This window comes from Salvelinus namaycush, chromosome 20 (assembly GCF_016432855.1).
Source record: "Salvelinus namaycush isolate Seneca chromosome 20, SaNama_1.0, whole genome shotgun sequence".
NCBI lineage: Eukaryota > Metazoa > Chordata > Actinopteri > Salmoniformes > Salmonidae > Salvelinus > Salvelinus namaycush.
In genome coordinates this window covers 41,552,007-41,570,319 of record NC_052326.1, presented here as the reverse complement: position 1 = coordinate 41,570,319, position 18,313 = coordinate 41,552,007, and the positions used below count along the sequence as shown (strand labels likewise).

General features: G+C 49.4%; 1 protein-coding gene across 1 annotated transcript in view; it reads left to right on the top strand.

Annotated features, from left to right (window-relative positions):
• LOC120064829 (protein bassoon-like) overlaps window positions 1–18,039 on the top strand; it is a 134,008-nt gene extending 115,969 nt beyond the window's left edge. The window contains exons 4-12 of the mRNA XM_039015426.1: window positions 850–1,689; window positions 4,274–6,939; window positions 7,021–7,526; window positions 7,758–8,653; window positions 8,957–10,769; window positions 11,460–11,467; window positions 14,401–16,501; window positions 16,890–17,909; window positions 18,029–18,039. Coding sequence (XP_038871354.1) covers window positions 850–1,689; window positions 4,274–6,939; window positions 7,021–7,526; window positions 7,758–8,653; window positions 8,957–10,769; window positions 11,460–11,467; window positions 14,401–16,501; window positions 16,890–17,909; window positions 18,029–18,039 — 9,861 coding nt within the window. The remainder of the gene's footprint in view (window positions 1–849; window positions 1,690–4,273; window positions 6,940–7,020; window positions 7,527–7,757; window positions 8,654–8,956; window positions 10,770–11,459; window positions 11,468–14,400; window positions 16,502–16,889; window positions 17,910–18,028) is intronic.
• The last annotated feature ends 274 nt before the right edge of the window (window positions 18,040–18,313 follow it).

The following is an 18,313-nucleotide window of genomic DNA, read 5'->3' as shown; positions in this document are numbered from 1 at the left end:
ATCCAAGTTGCTTGACATATGCGTTTGAAAGAGCTGTCAGTCAAGGCAAGCTCATGAATATAAGCTTCCCGCCCACTTAGCCTGTCTTTTTAAACTTCCTGGTAGTTAGCCATGAGATAAAAAAAAATTCTTCTAAAATGTTGATTATTTCTATCCTCCAAAAATATTATGGGTGATATATATATTATGGGTCACTCAAAGTCTATTTTACATGGGAATCAGAATGACTGTTCCAGATGAAAGAAAAATAGTGATGTCCGAAATGCCACTGTATTCCCTATATAGTGCACTATATAGGGAATAGGGTGCTATTTGGGACGCAGACCTGGTGTAAATTAGCGGCTTAAAACTTCTACGAGACAGCTGACTTATTGGAGAGTTGTGTTTTTATATTATTTCAGTTAAGAGGACATGCTTAATTTTTAAGTGCTGCTGTGAGCACAGCGGTGGTGCAGACAATGGTAGTGCAGACAGCGTGTAGTGCAGACCGCAGTAGTGCAGACAACGGTAGTCATATTCATGTCCTGTCTTATCTTAATGTTACTCAAGCAGACTCACCTTGTTGGACAAGTAAGGCACCTCTTCTCAGCTCCCACCATCCCACTTCTACCACATTATGTGTCACTGTGGTATGTGTGGGGCTGTTTGCTGAATGTTTCTTCCTGACTTTATGTTTTATTAATTGTTTCTTGACTGTAAATGTTCTTTCACTGACATTGTTATTGTCCCTTTTTGAATGATCATTATAGAATAATCTTCAGTTTGCAGTTAACAGACAATGTTTGTTTTGATACAATCCTGTACTTTGCCGTTTTCTAAAGGCCTCTTTTTGTTCTGTCTGTGTTTCAGAATAAAGAATGGCTCTGCCTGAACTGCCAGACCCAGAGAGCTTTGTCTGGGGCCCTGGGAGATGCTCCACTTCCTGTTCCTCAGCCAATGGGATCCCCACGGCACTCAGCTCCAGCCAATCAACAACAGCCTCAGCAGAGAGGGCCCAATCAGCAGGCAGGGTTACGGCCCACTGATCCTCATCAGCAACAAAAACCACTGGGTGCCCAAGTAAGTGGCCCTCCTTTCTCCCCTGCCAAACAGAGCAAGGGGCCTGCCCAACCCTCCCCTGCCAAGGTACAACCCTCCCCAGGTAAGAGTGCACACTCCCCTGCTAAAACAGCCCAGCCCTCCCCTGCCAAGGGTGCACCCTGCCCCACTAAAACAGCATCCACCCCTGCTAAGGGCACACCCTCCCCTGCCAAACAGATAGGACCCACTGCCCAGAGCAAGGGTCCTGCCCAGCCCTCCCCAGCCAAGGGTGCACTGTCCTCTGCTAAAACAGCATACACCCCTAACAAGTGCACACCCTCCCCTGCCAAACAGACAGGACTCACTGCCCAGAGCAAGGGTTCTGCCCAGCCCTCCCCTGTTAAAGTTGCATCCACCCCTACCAAGGGTGCACCCTCTCCTGCTAAGAGTGCACCCTCTCCTGCTAAGAGTGCACCAACTCAACCTAAACCCAACAAGCAGGCCGGTAAACAGCAGCAGGGCCTGGATAAAACTAAAGTCGTCCCCAAAACTCATAAGGAAAATGAAGCCAAAGCCTCGCCCAGGAAGGGAGCACCTGAAGCCATCACCACATCAAAAGATGAAAAGAAGAAACCCGTTGAAGATTCACAGAAGTCAAAACACCATGACGTGAGCCCCCTGCAACTTTGCAACTTCAGCGTCTTCACCACCGTTATTCTTCTTGATTTACCACCAGAATTTAATTTACCTCATTTTAGTAATCGTTGTTGTCACCATCATCATCACTATGATCATTATAGCATATCATTATATCATTCTCATCCCCCTTCTCCTTGTCATCTCTATCCCCAAGCATCAGCCGTTTACCATGCATCACCTTTGGTATCTTTTCTTCATGTTTTTATTAGTTCAATCATAATGTATGATCTGCATTATAGTCATCCCTGTCTGATATTGTAATCATGACTAATCAGTGTTATTAGCTAACATGCAATGCACCATTTTTTAAAAACTTAATCATTATATTTTGATCAGCTTGTTTATTTTTACCATCATTCATCATTCTTCAACAATGGCAGAGATTTCATTGCACATTTAATTATACGAGCATGTAACCAAAATATCATGTTTTTTCTTTGCGTTTTATTGTTCTTTTTCGTTTTGTTGTTTTTGTCACTTTTTATCTGAACTTTTTGTAGTCATATTTGTGTGCATTTCATTGTCTGTAATTGTTGCCTGTGCTTTAATAACGTTCATTTTATTATCTGTTATAGTTGCATGAGCTTTAATAATGTTAATTACATTATCTGTTATATACAGTTGAAGTCAGAAGTATTCATACACCTTAGCCAAATACATTTAAACTCAGTTTTTCACAATTCCTGACATTTAATCCTTGAAAAAATTCCCTGTCTTAGGTCAGTTAGGATCACCACTTTATTTTAAGAATGTGAAATGTCAGAATAATAGTAGAGAGAATGATTTATTTCAGCTTTTATTTCTATCATCACATTCCCAGTTGGTCAGAAGTTTACATACACTCAATTAGTATTTGGTAGCATTGCCTTTTAATTGTTTTAACTTGGGTCAAATGTTTCGGGTAGCCTTCCACAAGCTTCCCACAATAAGTTGGGTGAATATTGTCCCATTCCTCCTGACAGACCTGGTGTAACTGAGCCAGGGTTGTAGGCCTCCTTGCTCACACACGCTTTTTCAGTTCTGCCCACAAATTCTATATAGGATTGAGGTCAGGGCTTTGTGATGGCCACTCTAATACCTTGACTTTGTTGTCCTTAAGCCATTTTGCCACAACTTTGGAAGTATGCTTGTGGTCATTTTCCATTTGGACGACCCATTTGTGACCAAGCTTTAACTTCCTGACTGATGTCTTGAGATGTTGCTTAAATATGTCCACATAATTTTCCTGCCTCATGATGCCATCTATTTTGTGAAGTGCACCAGTCCCTCCAGCAGCAAAGCACCCCCACAACATGATGCTGCCACCCCCGTGCTTCACGGTTGGGAGGGTGTTCTCCGGCTTGCAAGCCTCCCCCTTTTTCCTCCAAACATAACGATGGTCATTATGGCCAAACAGTTCTATTTTTGTTTCATCAGACCAGAGGACATTTCTCCAAAAAGTACGATCTTTGTCCCCATGTGCAGTTGCAAACTGTAGTCTGGCTTTTTTATGGCGGTTTTGGAGCAGTGGCTTCTTCCTTGCTGAGCGGCCTTTCAGGTTATGTTGATATAGGACTCGTTTTACTGTGGATATAGATACTTTTGTACCTGTTTCCTCCAGCATCTTCACAAGGTCCTTTGCTGTTGTTCTGGGATTGATTTGCACTTTTCGCACCAAAGTACGTTCATCTCTAGAAGACAGAACGCGTCTCCATCCTGAGTGGTATGACGGCTGCGTGGTCACATGGTGTTTATACTTGCTTGCTATTGTTTGTACAGATGAATGTGGTACCTTCAGGCGTTTGGAAATTTCTCGCAAGGATGAACCATACTTGTGGAGGTCTACAATTTTTTTCTGAGGTCTTGGCTGATTTCTTTTGATTTTCCCATGATGTCAAGCAAAGAGGCACTGAGGTTGAAGGTAGGCCTTGAAATACATCCACAGGTACACCTCCAATTGACTCAAATTATTTCAATTAGCCTATCAGAAGCTTCTAAAGCCATGGCATTATTTTCTGGAATTTTCCAAGCTGTTTAAAGGCACAGTCAACTTAGTGTATGTAAACTTCTGACCCACTGGAATTGTGATACAGTGAATTATAAGTGAAATAATCTGTCTGTAAACAATAGTTGGAAAAATTACTTGTGTCATGCACAAAGTAGATGTCCTAACCGACTTGCCAAAACTATAGTTTGTTTACAAGAAATTTGTGGAGTTGTTAAAAAACGAGTTTTAATGACTCCAACCTAAGTGTATGTAAACTTCCGACTTCAACTGTATTTGCCTGTGCTTTGATGACTGAATTATTTTCAATGTAATTATTCTCATGTCTTGCCAGAATAGTAATACAGCCTGTTTAAACTCCAGTGCTTTTATTCCAACCCCTATCATCTGTGAAACAAATGCCCATAAAAGTAACTCTGCCGATGAGTTAGGTGAAACGATAGGAAAGAAAGGGTGCACTGTTGCCTGTAATAGACTTTTTGCTACAGAAATTAATTACGTCAGGGGGCAACAGGACTGATGCTAATACTGGCCTCTGACTTGTCTCTCTTGTTTCTCTCTTTCCTTTAGGATTCCAACAAGTCCAGCACACAGAGCCTCAGTGACACGGGATACTCCTCAGATGGGATCTCCGGCTCCGTGGGTGAGATCACAGGCCATATCCGTGAGGATCCGGGGTTAAAGCTGAGTGAACGTAGCCTCTCCAGCCCCTCTGAGATCACTAAGCTAGAGAGCTCCATGCGGCCACTGCTAGAGTCCAAGTCCAAGACCGCTACAGACCAGGGCGAGGAGAACAACTCTGACGGGGAGGTGTCGGACGATCTCAGCTCCAAGCTGCGCCACGACTATGTGGAGGACAGCAGCGAGAGTGGTCTGTCCCCCTTACCGCCCAGGCAGAAGAAGTCCCATAAAGAAATGACAGATGAGGAATTCATGAGGAGGCAGATCATGGAAATGAGCGCTGACGAAGACGAGATGGAGGAGGAGGAGGAGGAAGGGTACGGCTACCAGAAAACGAAAAACAAAAAGGATTTGGGGAAGGAGAAACGACGGAGCCTCACCCACCATTCCAGTAGTTTTGAGGAGGACACCAAGGTGGTAGATGGCGAAGACAATGAAGGTATGATGGCTTCCCAAGGAGGCCTGCGGCGGTTTAAGACCATTGAGCTGAACAACTCAGAGCATGACCTCAGAGAGCCAGAGCTGGAGATGGAGAGTCTGACTGGATCACCAGAGGAGCGGTCGAGGGGGGAGTATTCATCTACCCTCCCTGCCACAACTCCCAGTTACACATCTGGCACGTCCCCTACCTCTGTGTCCTCCATGGAGGATGACAGTGACAGCAGCCCCAGCCGCAGGCAGAGACTGGAGGAAGCCAAGCAGCAGAGGAAGGCTCGCCACCGCTCCCACGGCCCACTCCTGCCCACCATCGAGGACTCATCCGAGGAAGACGAGCTGAGAGAGGAAGAGGAGCTTCTGAGAGAGCAGGAGAAGATGAGAGATCTGGACCTGCAGAGTATCCGCAGTACAGCCAGGAAAACCAAGAGGGACAAAGAGGAGCTAAGGGCCCAGAGACGTAGAGAGAGATCCAAGACTCCTCCCAGCAACCTCTCGCCCATCGAGGATGCATCCCCGACAGAGGAGTTGAGACAGGCAGCAGAGATGGAGGAGCTCCACAGATCCTCCTGCTCCGAGTATTCCCCTTCCATGGACTCAGAGGCAGAGGGCTTTGAAATGATGGGCTCCAAGCTCTACAAGTCAGGAAGCCACCACAACCTACCCACCTTCATGTCTCTCTACTCCCCCACTGAAAAACATACTGCCACTTCACCGTTGGACAAGACACTGAAAAGTGCAGAGGAGGTGTATGAAGAAATGATGAGGAAAGCAGAGATGCAGCAGCAGCAGCAGAGACAGCCAGGAAGGCCAGGCCAACAACAAGGAAGTCCGCAAAGGCAACCGGCTGGGGCACCTCAGCCTAGCAGCAAACAACATCTAGGCACTGGAGCACCTCTAACCCCTGGCTCCAGCCCCACACAAATCTCTGCACCTGTTTCCTTCTCCTCAAACGATCCACGTGGGGCTGGAAAAGGGGCCCCACCAGGAATCAGTGTGACACAGCATCTATCGAAAGAAACCCAAGACCGGATGAGGACGCAGACTGCCAAAATAGGGGGTGTTATCCCCCCAGTGGCTGGAAGACCAGGTCCTCAGGGACCAGCACAGGGGGCGCCTCCTCCTGACTCTGGAGCGCCCTCCATCGCATCCTCCCTCTTCTCCTATTTCAAAGGCCCCAGTCCTCCTGTTTCCCCTTCCCCCTCTCCCTCACAGAGTCCAACTCATTCCCTGTCCCTACGACCTACAGGGCCTGGGGTGTCCCCACAACATTCTCAGCCTGGCGCTGGTGGTGCAACCTCCCCAGTACCACCGCAACAACATGATGCCCAGATGTCTCGAAGAACAGCATCGCCACGCCTTGCAAGACAACAGTCCTCCTCCGACTCACCAGTAATGGGGATAACGCTGGGCTCTAAGACCACCACCAGTCCTGCCAGGCCTCTGACTGTAAACTCCTCCACTTCTCCCCTGTCCTCGCCAACACAGGCTATCCGTCAACCCATGTATCAGCAATATATTCCTTCAACAAGCTCTCCAACGTCCCCACAAATGCATCTATCGCAACAATCCCCTCAACATGGTTTACAGAGGCCCCAAAATGCAGAGAAGGTTAATATTGGTATAAGCAGGACAATGACAACCACAGCTACCACATACAGTCGTGGGTCAATATCAATGGAAAATATCTCCCTATGTAGGATCTCCAATGTCCCAGGTACCTCTAGGGTCGTAGAGCAGGGCCAAATGGAAATGCGTCCGACTGGACCTGCATCTGTAGTGGACCTGAGAGCACCAATGAAGGCCTCCCCAATCATCATGACAGACCAGGGCATGGATCTAACATCTCTGGCAACTGATACAAGAAGGTATTCCCTTGATGCTGAACAACCCCCCAACCATCACAAATCGGTGCAGCCACTGAATGCTGCCATGAACCTGAATGCACAAGAGCAGCCGCATGTTTCGGCGTCCACTCCAACAACAGTCAGCATCACCGTGGCAGCCTCCATGTTTATATCACAGCCGAAGGGGCATCCAGTGATTTACGGAGATCCCGTGCAGAACCGTATGGATCTGGGGCAAGGCGTTGGGTCAGCAATGTGTCTAACACAAACTAAGCCACCCATTACTGACCCGTCCATTCCTAAGATTGATGCGTGTCTGGAGGATCTGGGCATCCAGCAGCAGCAGCTCCAGATGCAGCAGCAGAAGCTCCTACAGCAACAACAGCTCCTCGAGCAGCAGCTTCAGCAGCACCAGCAGTCTTCCTTTGCTCGCTATAACCTAGCGAACCAGGTCCAGCCGCTGTTGCTGAAGAAAGACCTGGTGGTTAGCCAGACGAGCAGTGGCAGTGCCCAGCCTGTGGTCAGTGTGATTCCTAGAGTATCTCCCATGCCGCCCCAGCCAGCGTCTATAGTTCTACCTCCCTCTAACAATCATCATGACTATGGTCAGAGTGGGCTTGCCTTGGAGTTGAAGAACAAGCCCACAGTTATGAACCTGTCCACGGGAAAGCCCCATGTCATGATGGTCCAACTGGAAGATAGCAATGCCTCTCAGATGGCCACTGTGACTCAGCTGGTCAAAGAGCCTCCTCCTCCTCCCCAGGTCCTGGATCTCACTGGTGGACAGATACAGAAACCAGAGAACCAGGTGGCTTGTTGTGACGTTGTTTACAAGCTACCCTTTGCTGGTAGCTGTGCAGGTAACTTAACTCAGAAAAATGCTACCACTGAATCTTCCCAAATCACTCTTCCACCCCCTGCCCCACACTACAGTGTAGGCCAGCAGCAGCAGAAACAACAACAACAGCCACAACAACAGCAACAACAACCACCACCTGTTAATAATGGCTACCAGGCAGCAAGCATGCAAGGAGCACCAGAGGAGCCTAAACCGATGCAGGGAGTCCCTCTATACCCTATACCCCCTGGAGGCAGGCTTCAACCTTCCATGTCTGACACCAACATGTCTAATACAGGTCTTCAGTACTATCAGAGGACTAACCCTGGGGACCTGGCAGTGGATCTGAGCACCATGAATCAGGCCTACGAAGGAGGATATCTCGGCATGGGTGCGCAATACGGATCCTACACAGACTTACGTCATCAAGGAGATGTTGCAGGGCCTCCCTTGCCCCTGCGAAGGTACGGCTCCATGTCCAACATCAACCAAGACTACGGCTATAGTCAGGCAGGTTTACCGGACGCAAACCTGGCACAGTATAGTGCCACTACGGCCAGGGAGATCAGCCGAATGTGTGCAGCTCTGAACTCTATGGACCAGTTCGGTCAACGGTACAGCAACCCTGAGATGATGCAGTATGTTTCTGGAAGTGGAGCAGGGCCTGCAGCCAGGCTCAACCTACAGCAAAGCTTAGCATCAATCCGAGCCAACCTACTCTATGGCCCTGATGGGAGGCCCACTGCACACGGCCAAGCCCTAACCAATCTGATCAATGCTAGACAAGCAAGCATACGGGCCTTATATCCATCTGCAATGAGAGGAGCTGACGGTATGACATATTCCACCATCAACACCCCAATAGCCTCTACCTTGCCAATAACCACCCAGCCCTCCTCTGTTCTGCAACCCATGCCACAAGGAATATACCAACCTTACCCTGCAGGCGTGACCGCTGTACCACTGGCGAGCCTCACCAGGTTGCCTCATATGACCCCAAAGATGCCTCTGTCCACACAGGGACATTACGGTTACCCTCCTCCCAACCAGTTCCCTACAACGGCTGGTGTTCCTGGAAGTGTACCTGCCACGAGCACCTCCACCAAGGAAGCTCCTGTCTACCTTGGGAAGCCTTCTGCAGCCGTCTCTGTGCACACGGCTGCAACCTTACCACTGGCCCAGCCAATTTCTCATATGAGTGGACAAACTACTGCGATGCCAATTCAGTCTGCAGTAGTCCCTGCAAACCAACAGACTCCCCAAACTCAAATCCAAGCGCAAAATGTTACGACGCACCCCCATACTCAAACTCATATGCAAGTCCAAATGCAGCAACAAATACAGTCCCAAATACAGCAACAAATACAGTCCCAAATACAGCAACAAATGCAAACTCAAATGCAACAACAAATAGCAACTCAAACTCAAGCTTCATTTCTGACTCAAACCCAGTCCCAGCCTATAACTCAGCCTGATCCACAGGCTCTAGTGCAGCCCCATCTGCAGACCACTCGCCAGATTACTTCTACTGCAGCAGCCAGCACCACCATCGCCACTTCGGTCGACCCAGAGCTGGAAAAGGTAGAGGAACGTTTGAGACAGCAACAGGAGCAGATGCTGCAGATGGAGCGAGAGCGTGTGGAGCTGGAGAAACTTCGGCAGATGCGCCTGCATGAGGAACTGGAGCGAGACCGCATGGAGCTCCAGAGACACAGGGAGAAAGAACAAATGCTGGTGCAGCGCGAGATTCAGGAGCTGCAGACCATCAAACAGCATGTCCTGCATCAGCAACAATCAGAGAGGGAGACACAGCTGGTCATGCAGAGGGAACAGCTAGCCCAGCAGAGGATGCAACTGGACCAGATCCAGTCGCTGCAGCAGCAGCTCCAGCAGCAGTTGGAGGAGCAGAAGAGGCAGAAGACAGCAGTAGTGGAGGCATCGGCTGCAGCTGAGGCAGCCGCTGCATCCGCAGCAGCATCTGCTCTAGCCACTTCCACTCAAGGTGCCATACAAGGGGTAGTAGTCGGAGGAATATCCCCTCAAGGTGCCATACAAGGGGTAGTAGTTGGAGGAGGAACCCCTCAAGGTGCCATACAAGGGGTAGTAGTCGGAGGAGGAGGAGGAACTCCTCAAGGTTTCATCATCTGTGACCAGAGTGGTAGGGTGATTCAACAGGACGGCCAAAGTGTACAGTTCTGGCAACCCCACATGGAAGGGCAGGTGGTCCAAGCAGTGATGACCCCAAGGCCCATACCAAGCTCTGCCTCTGAGATGTCCTTGAGAAACAGTGAGAATCAGTTGGGGTCCAGGATCATGAAGAAGCAAAACTCTATGCCTCGTCTTAGGGATGGATCGGAGGAGGAGCTGGTGAGGAGGATTGCGGATAGCTGCGTGCAGACGGACGATGAAGAGGGTGAGGACAGGTACATGAACCGCAGGGGCAGGAGAACCAGGCGGATCGCCGACTGCAGCGTACAGACAGACGACGAGGATCAGGCAGCTTGGGAGCAACCGGTTAGGCGCAGGAGATCGCGCTTATCCAAACATTCAGACTCTAGCGGCGAGGTCAAATCCGATGGAACCGCCAAAGTGTCCTCCTCCAGCATAGCCATTCAGACCACCAACGACTCCTCATGCCAGACTGAGGCCGACCAGTTGAGCAGGATCTCACCTGCAATCCACATCACTGCGGCTGAGACAAATAAGGTGGAGCTGCTTCACTACATCTCTGCCCCAGAGAGGACCCATAAGGGTGAGAGCTTGGCCTGTCAGACAGAACCGGAGGCCCAGTCTCAGGGGGTGGTGGCCCCTCAGCTCAGCGTCCTCACCACCATCAGCCCATATTCCACCTCTATGCAGATGGTGGGCTCCACCCCATCTCCTCCCCAAGGGGTGGCTAAGTTCGAAAGGAGGAAACCCGACCCTCTGGAAATCAACTACCAAAGCCAGCAGCAGAACGAGTCCCCGTCTCGCCAGCCTCCCAAGTCTCCCCAGGTGCTGTACTCCCCTGTGTCCCCGCTGTCACCCCATCGGATGCTGGAAACCACCTTCGCCTCCCAGGAGAAGCTCAACAAGGCGCACGTCACGCCCCAGCAGAAAGCCTTCACTGCAGAGTCTCCTCAGCGTCACCAGAGCCTCCCCAGACCTATCAAGAGTGTGCAGCGCTCCATGTCGGACCCCAAACCCCTCAGCCCCACCTCAGAAGACCCTGCCAAGAACAGGTTCTCCCCTTACCATCAGCAGGCCCTCTCCAACAGTCAGGTATGTAATAAGTTACATTATTACTGTTTCTCTTTCACTTCAATAACTTTCACATTAACAAACAGTAAATCATAATGTGACCTGATATGAAAATAAATAGTTAGTGTAAGTTATTAAGAAAAGAACAAGCATTTAACAAGACAGGAGACGTTTTTTCATGACTATGCTATATACAGTAGAGACCAGAGTAAGTACGTACTGAGGAGAGTGTGATACTGAATAGACTAGATAGTCTTGTGTGAGAGCACAGATGCATCACACAGGGTTTGGCATCAAAGGACGCGACAGAATGTTCTCAGGAGAGCAGCTGTCCATGCTAGGCACCAGGCAAGCTTCCCCTCTACTCCATTATACCAACCTCTCTTTTTCTCACTCCATAGCTTTCTCTGATATCCCTTTCTTTTTTCTCCTTTGCCTTTTCAGTCTGCTTTTTCTCTCCGTCTCTCTCTCTCTCTCTCTCTCTCTCTCTCTCTCTCTCTCTCTCTCTCTCTCTCTCTCTCTCTCTCTCTCTCTCTCTCACACACACACATACACGCGCGCACACGTACACGCACGCACGCACACATACACGCACGCACACACACGTACACACACGCATGCGCACACACACCCCATTCCTCTCTTTCTCCTTTATTCTTTCCCAGCTATATCTGGCAAAGCCCTTAGAAATGCCAGGGGGAGACATAATGTGGAGGCATCCTGGTACAGCCCTGCTGTCTTCCGGCATGTTAGCAGCTGGTCAAAGTAAAGTCAGATCCTTCTGTACTCAGTGAGAGGATTTTTACATATATTTATTGTTTTATTTGTGCTGGCCATACATCAACATTTTAATAAAATGGCATTCTCACGGATACTTAATACATTCACTATGGGTCTACACAACTCCTAAACTGTAAGTAGAAAGAAGAGTTTGTTGTTGTTGGCATATGTTTTGAGATAAGTGATCAGGATGAAGGACGTTTTTTATTTTATTTATATGATAACGTGTATGACTATGTTATGATTAGAATCTTCTAATGCTCCGAAAATGATTCATATTAATAATTTATGCTGAGAATAGCTCCCAAGTTGCCCATTCTCTCTCACTTGGACATCATTCTTCATGGTTGTAGCACTCATCTTTTGCAGAGTACATTTTAATAACAAACATATTATTTATGACGAAAGTATTGTTGAATGGACCCAAACAAATCTAAACATAGAATTTATACATTTTACCTTCATTTTACTGCAGTGAGCTAATCAGGGTCACACAGAGTTTTCTTGGTAGTCTTAAAACCTCTTGACACTAGGGGGGCGCCATTTCGACTTTGTAAAAATTCGTTCCCAAATTAAACTGCCTCGTACTCAATTCTTGCTCGTACAATATGCATATTATTATTACTATTGGATAGAAAACACTCTCTAGTTTCTAAAACCGTTTGAATTATTTCTCTGAGTGAAACAGAACTCATTCTGCAGCACATTTCCTGTCAGGGAGTGAGATTTCAGAAATCGAGGTCCCTGTTCTGAGGTCAGTTTATAAGTCCCCATGTAAGCCATCGGGCTACATGCACTGCATACGCCTTCCTCTAGATGTCAGTAAGCGGGGAGAATTTGAATGGAGTGGATTGCGCAATCTGGGGCCCTATATAAGACCGTGGAACGGAAGTACCGTTCTTTTCAACGGGGCGCCTGGCGCATCAGGGACATCACAATGGCCTCCTGCAAAGCTTTCGTTTTAGCAGTTCTGTATCTCCGGTCATGTTTTTATTCGTTATAGTTGTTAAAGACATCATAAGGTAGTTAATTTAAACCGACTTATAGCAGTTTATATCAGTTTATTGCGATTTTCCTGGATTTCTTTGTGATGCGCTTTCACGAGTTGGACACCTCTCCAGTGGGTGGCTATCGTTAGCTGCTATTTCCACATGAGAAGAGGACATCTTTCAACCAAAAGACGATTGTTCTGGAGAAAGGACACCTTGCCCAAGATTCTGATGGAAGCTCGGCAAATAGTAAGCAATCTTTATGTTGTTAATTCGTATTTATGTTGACAAATGTCAAATAATAATTCCGCCATGAATTTCGGTGCGGTCTCGCTTTAGCGCACGCTGTATGCTGAAGTAACGTTAATTTTAAAAATGTAACACAGCGATTGCATTAAGAACTAATTTGTCTTTCATTTGCTGTCCAACTTGTATTTTTTAGTCAAGTTTATGAATAGTTTTCGATTAGAATAGGTGCCTCTCCAAGATGGCGCCGGACAGATTGCTTGAAGTTTTGGCCACTAATCACATTGTATAACCACGATTTGTGCCGCTAAATATGCACATTTTCGAACAAACTCTATATGCATTGTGTAATATGATGTTATAGGACTGTCATCTGAAGAATTCTGAGAAGGTTAGTGAAAAAATTTATATATTTTGGTGGTTTATACGTTATCGCTATTTTTGGCTTGAATCAATGCTGTTGTGATGTTTGCTATTGTGGTAAGCTAATATAACGCTATATTGTGTTTTCGCTGTAAAACACTTAGAAAATCTGAAATATTGGCTGGATTCACAAGATCTGTGTCTTTCATTTGCTGTATGCTGTGTATTTTTAAGAAATGTTTTATGATGAGTAATTAGGTAATACACGATGGTCTCTGTAGTTATTCTAGTCGCTTTGGTGAGAGTTGTGATGGTGGCTGCAATGGTAAACTATGATTTATACCTGAAATATGCACATTTTTCTAACAAAACATATGCTATACAATAAATATGTTATCAGACTGTCATCTGATGAAGTTGTTTCTTGGTTAGTGGCTATTTATATCTTTATTTGGTCGAATTTGTGATAGCTACTGATGCAGTAAAAAAATGGTGGAGTAAGAAAAGTGGTGTCTTTTGCTAACGTGGTTAGCTAATAGATTTACATATTGTGCCTTCCCTGTAAAACATTTTAAAAATCAGAAATGATGGCTGGATTCACAAGATGTGTATCTTTCATCTGGTGTCTTGGACTTGTGATTTAATGATATTTAGATGCTAGTATTTACTTGTGACGCTATGCTAGGCTATGCTAGTCAGCTTTTTTACTGATGGGGGTGCTCCCGGATCCGGGTTTGGGAGGAATTAGAGGTTAAACAATCTACTGAAACAAAAGTACACACCTCACACATGGTAATAGGCTTAAAGTAAAGAAGACATCTGTACCATGTCAGTATTCAATTTTGAGTTTACATCCCAAAATTACACTTTATATATATCACAGCAGACTGAAATATAACAAAAACTGTTTTTTAAAATAATGTTTATTAAATATGAAATTATGAAAAATATTAATAACATTCCACGCATGAGGCCACTCGGTCATTTTATTGCAGGAAAGGGCTACATTGATGCTAAATTAGTCTATAACATTACCATTTTCTGAATTAAGCTATAGAAATGACAAAGTATCAAGGTATAATGATTAGAATAGGGGAATCAAGGTATAATGATTAGAATAGGGGAATCAAGGTGTAATGAGAAGAATAGGGGACTGGACTAGAATCTTCTTTAGTGCAGTTAGTCTGATTTCCATGCAGGCATTCTGTTCAATGTTATGTGAGTGTTATCCTGATGGTGTTTCTCTGCCACTCTCTCCAGATGGCCACCCTGCAGCAGCAGCAGAACTCTCTGATGAGAAAGGTGAAGAGGACCCTACCCAGCCCGCCTCCAGAGGAGAGCCCTCTCCCCATCGTCACCCCAGCCATGTCCCACATGTACAGCAGCTCTCTGGGGATGCAACCCCAGCGGGTGCTGCCCAGGCCTGCCCAGGGGGTCACCAAGGCCGGCCTGCTGAGCGAGCTGAAGGCCGTGGAGCAAGAGTCCACCAAGCTCCGCAAGCAGCAGCAGGAGCTAGAGGAGGAGGAGAAGGAGATTGACGCCAAGCTGCGGTACCTGGAACTGGGCATCCATCAGCGCAAGGAGACCCTGGTGAAGGAGAGGGAGAGGAGAGAGCTGGCCTACATGCGCTGCATGGGCGACGCCCGCGACTACATGTCAGACACCGAGCTCAATAACCTGAGGATTGTGGCGGCCACGGGAACGTTCGACGGTAATGGTCTGCTGACGAGGCCCAGCACGGCGCCGCTGAGCCAGTTCCCCAACGACCTCGGCCCAGCCTCCCAGTACCCGCCCACCTCCTCCTACATGGCCTATCAGTACCCACAGAGCCAGCCCACGCCCACACAGCAGCCAACCGCTGCTTACCAACAGATCGGTTTCCAGCCCCCTCAATACCCTACAGCCTCCCAGCCCCAGCCAGGCACCTTCCAGCCCCACCCACCCCAAGGCTCAGGCTACCAGACCCAGCCAATCTACCCAGCCCATGGGGGCTACGGCCAGCCTTCCTACCCGACAGACCTGGGCATGCAGCAGCATGGCCACCAGGGTTTCCAGCCTCCCAACCCCTCTATCCTGGGCCAGAACCTCCCCTACCCAGGCCAGAGCCCATATTCTGGCCAGGGCATGTCCTTCCAGCCGCAGGCTGAGATCCTCACGGTCCACCAGAGGCCTCATCAGACCTCCCTGGCCGACTTGGAACAGAAGTTGCCCACCAACTACGAGGTGATCAGTAACCCTGCCGTGTCGGTGGCCACATCAGCTCCAGACACCGGCTTTGGCTCAGTCTATGCCTCTAACACCATGCCCAATGCCTATGGGCAGTACCGCCCCCCGGAGCCAGTCCTGACCCACGGTGTGGACAGCCCCACGCCGGCCTACGCTGCAGATGGCCTCTACACCGCAAACCTGGAGCAGAACATCCCCAGGAACTACGTCATGATCGACGACATCAGCGAGCTGACCAAAGAGAACACAGGCTCGTCTGTTGACGTTCTGGGACATCCTGTTGCAGGACGCTATGGTGAGAATGGCCCTGCGCGCCAAACTGGCTATGGCAATGAGCCTGTGGACCCGTACACGTCTGCAGGCACCACAGGCTACCACCAGAAGGGCTCTGTGGATCCCCGGACCAGCACCACTGTAGGCGGTGGGGGATCTTCTTATTACTATGACGACTATAATAAACACCTCAGCACACCACGCCCAGGGGGCCCGGGGACCCAGAAACACCCATTCAAGAACCTGGCTCCCGCCGTTGTCTCCTCCGGTAAGCGCAGCAAGCACAGAAAGCAGGGCATGGAGCAGAAAATCTCCAAGTTCTCCCCCATTGAGGAGGCACGGGACGTGGAGTCCGACCTGGCCTCTTACACCATGACCAACTCCACCGGCGGCAGCTGTACTGTGGTGTCTCGGTCTGGGGTGAAGAAGAGCGGCAACGACCAGCGGAAGTACTTTGGTGGCCACCCGGGAAGCCGGGAAGCCCTGGAAGAGGAGGACCGGATGTACGGCTCGGGGAGGTCCCGGTCTACTGGCTACGGCATAGACAAGATCTCCTCCAGGGACTCCTCCAGGAGCAAGTCTTACGAGAGGGAAGCCATGGAGCGGTCTCAGAGAGGCGGTGGTGGACGGCCCGGACTGCGCATCCATAACTCAGAGGAGGAGAGCCCCCTCAGCCCCGTGGGGAAGCCTGTAGGGGTCGGACGAGGTGGCACAGGGGTACCAGTGGACCCCCATGACGTGAGGAACCAGTACGGCTCCAGCCACTCCCTGCCGGATGTCCAGGACCACCACATGAAGGACCTGCCCAGGAGCCACGTGTACAAGCCAGATGACCCGTATCTCGTAGACGATCAGCACGCTGCTGTGTCGGACAGTGAAGGTAACTGGTGCTGAATGCCACTAACAGCCTGACTTCCTCTGTCTTTCTGTCTGCTGGAAAGAGTCTGCATGCCAAGATTCTTCAGAGTAGCATGATGGCTTCTTCTGTTTTGTGACTGTGAATGTTGTGCCCAATGCATGAAACCGCATAAGCCTGTTTTCTTTTTTTTTGTTTTGCCTGCTGAAACATTTTTATTTTTGTGATTTTGTTTGCTGTTTTTTGTTTGACTTTGAAAGACTTTCCATGTTTTTGAAACTTTGGGCCCTTCTTTTTGTCTGTCGTCTGCATGGCTTCAGTTTAGACTGTATGTCTCTCTCTCCTCTTTTCCTCTCTACACATCATAAAACGAAAGTAAACTGACTGATGATAATCTTTGTTGTTCAAAAAGCCTATCATCTGGGTCAGGAGGAGACGGACTGGTTTGAGAAGCCAAGGGAGGCTCGCTCCAACCGCTCCAGACACCATGGGAGCGCAGGGCACATCTCCACTGGTAGACAACAGACCGGCGCCAACGTGAAGCACACCTACCATGACTATGATGAGCCTCCCGAAGAGCAGGACCTGTGGCCTCAGGACGAGTACAACAACCAACCTCGCCACCCCTCGTCTACCTCATCATCCCGCGACCACCGTGGTCACCATGCCAGCAGCTGCGGTAGCTCGGGGAGGCACTCCTCTTCCCGCCACTCCGGTGAGGAGCCTCGGACGTCCAGCCGCTCCTCCAGAACACACCCCAAAGACCAATCCGCCCGCTCTGAGGGCCGTGGATCCTCCTCCACCCAGAAGAGGGGAGGCTCGGAACCCCGCTCCTCCCGGGATGGCTACCGGGACCGGGACTCTGGAGACTACTCCTCTCGTGACCCGGCCTCTGGCCACCACCGTGAGGGCACCAGTGGCAGGGGTCAGAAGCCGCCAGGCTCTTCCTCCAGGAGACAGGAAGGGGTTCCTTCTGCAGGGGCCAAGCAGGGTCTGGGGCAACAGCCCCAGGGGGGTCCAGGCGGGCAGCAGCAACAGCCCCAGGGGGGTCCAGGCGGGCAGCAGCAACAGCCCCAGGGGGGTCCAGGCGGGCAGCAGCAACAGCCCCAGGGGGTTCCAGGCGGGCAGCAGCAACAGCCCCTGTCAGGCAGACAGCCTGGGTCCCAGGGACCAGACGGGGGCAAACCAGCCCAGCAGCCTGGCCAGCAGCAGCAACGTACCCAGCAGCAGCAGCTTCCACAGCAGAGCCAGCCTTCCCAGACCATAGCCGGGGGCCCTCAGGCCACTCCAGTCACTGCAGGGCCAGGACCCATGGCAGGACCCATGGCAGTACCAGGGCCGGCACAACAGCAGGCTAAACCTGGCCAGACACCGGCACAAGGCCGGCAGCCAGCCGGACCTACCGCAGGCCAGCCAACAACCACAGCTGTGAGTACACCTGAGATGGGTTTGGTATTTCAAGATAAATTGAATTGTGCGTCCTGGCAATGCTCATGAAATTACTGGGCCTATGTAATTTTCCCCTTTTATTTTTCACTTCTTGGTGAACAGCTGGACAGTAACAATTTTGTTCCCCACTCTTTCTGTTCTGCAACAGGTGACTTCTGCCACACCTGCAGCAGCTATTGGGGGGATCAAACCTGCAGCAACGATTGGAGGGGCAGCAGCAGCACAGCCACCCAAGACAGCTACACCACCCCTCACAGGCATCGGTGAGACTGACACCTCTCTCGCAGTCTAACACTGCATTAATACATTACTGTCTTTAGACTCTCTCAAACCCAAACAGAGAATGACATACTACCCAAACAGACATGACATACTACCTAAACAGAC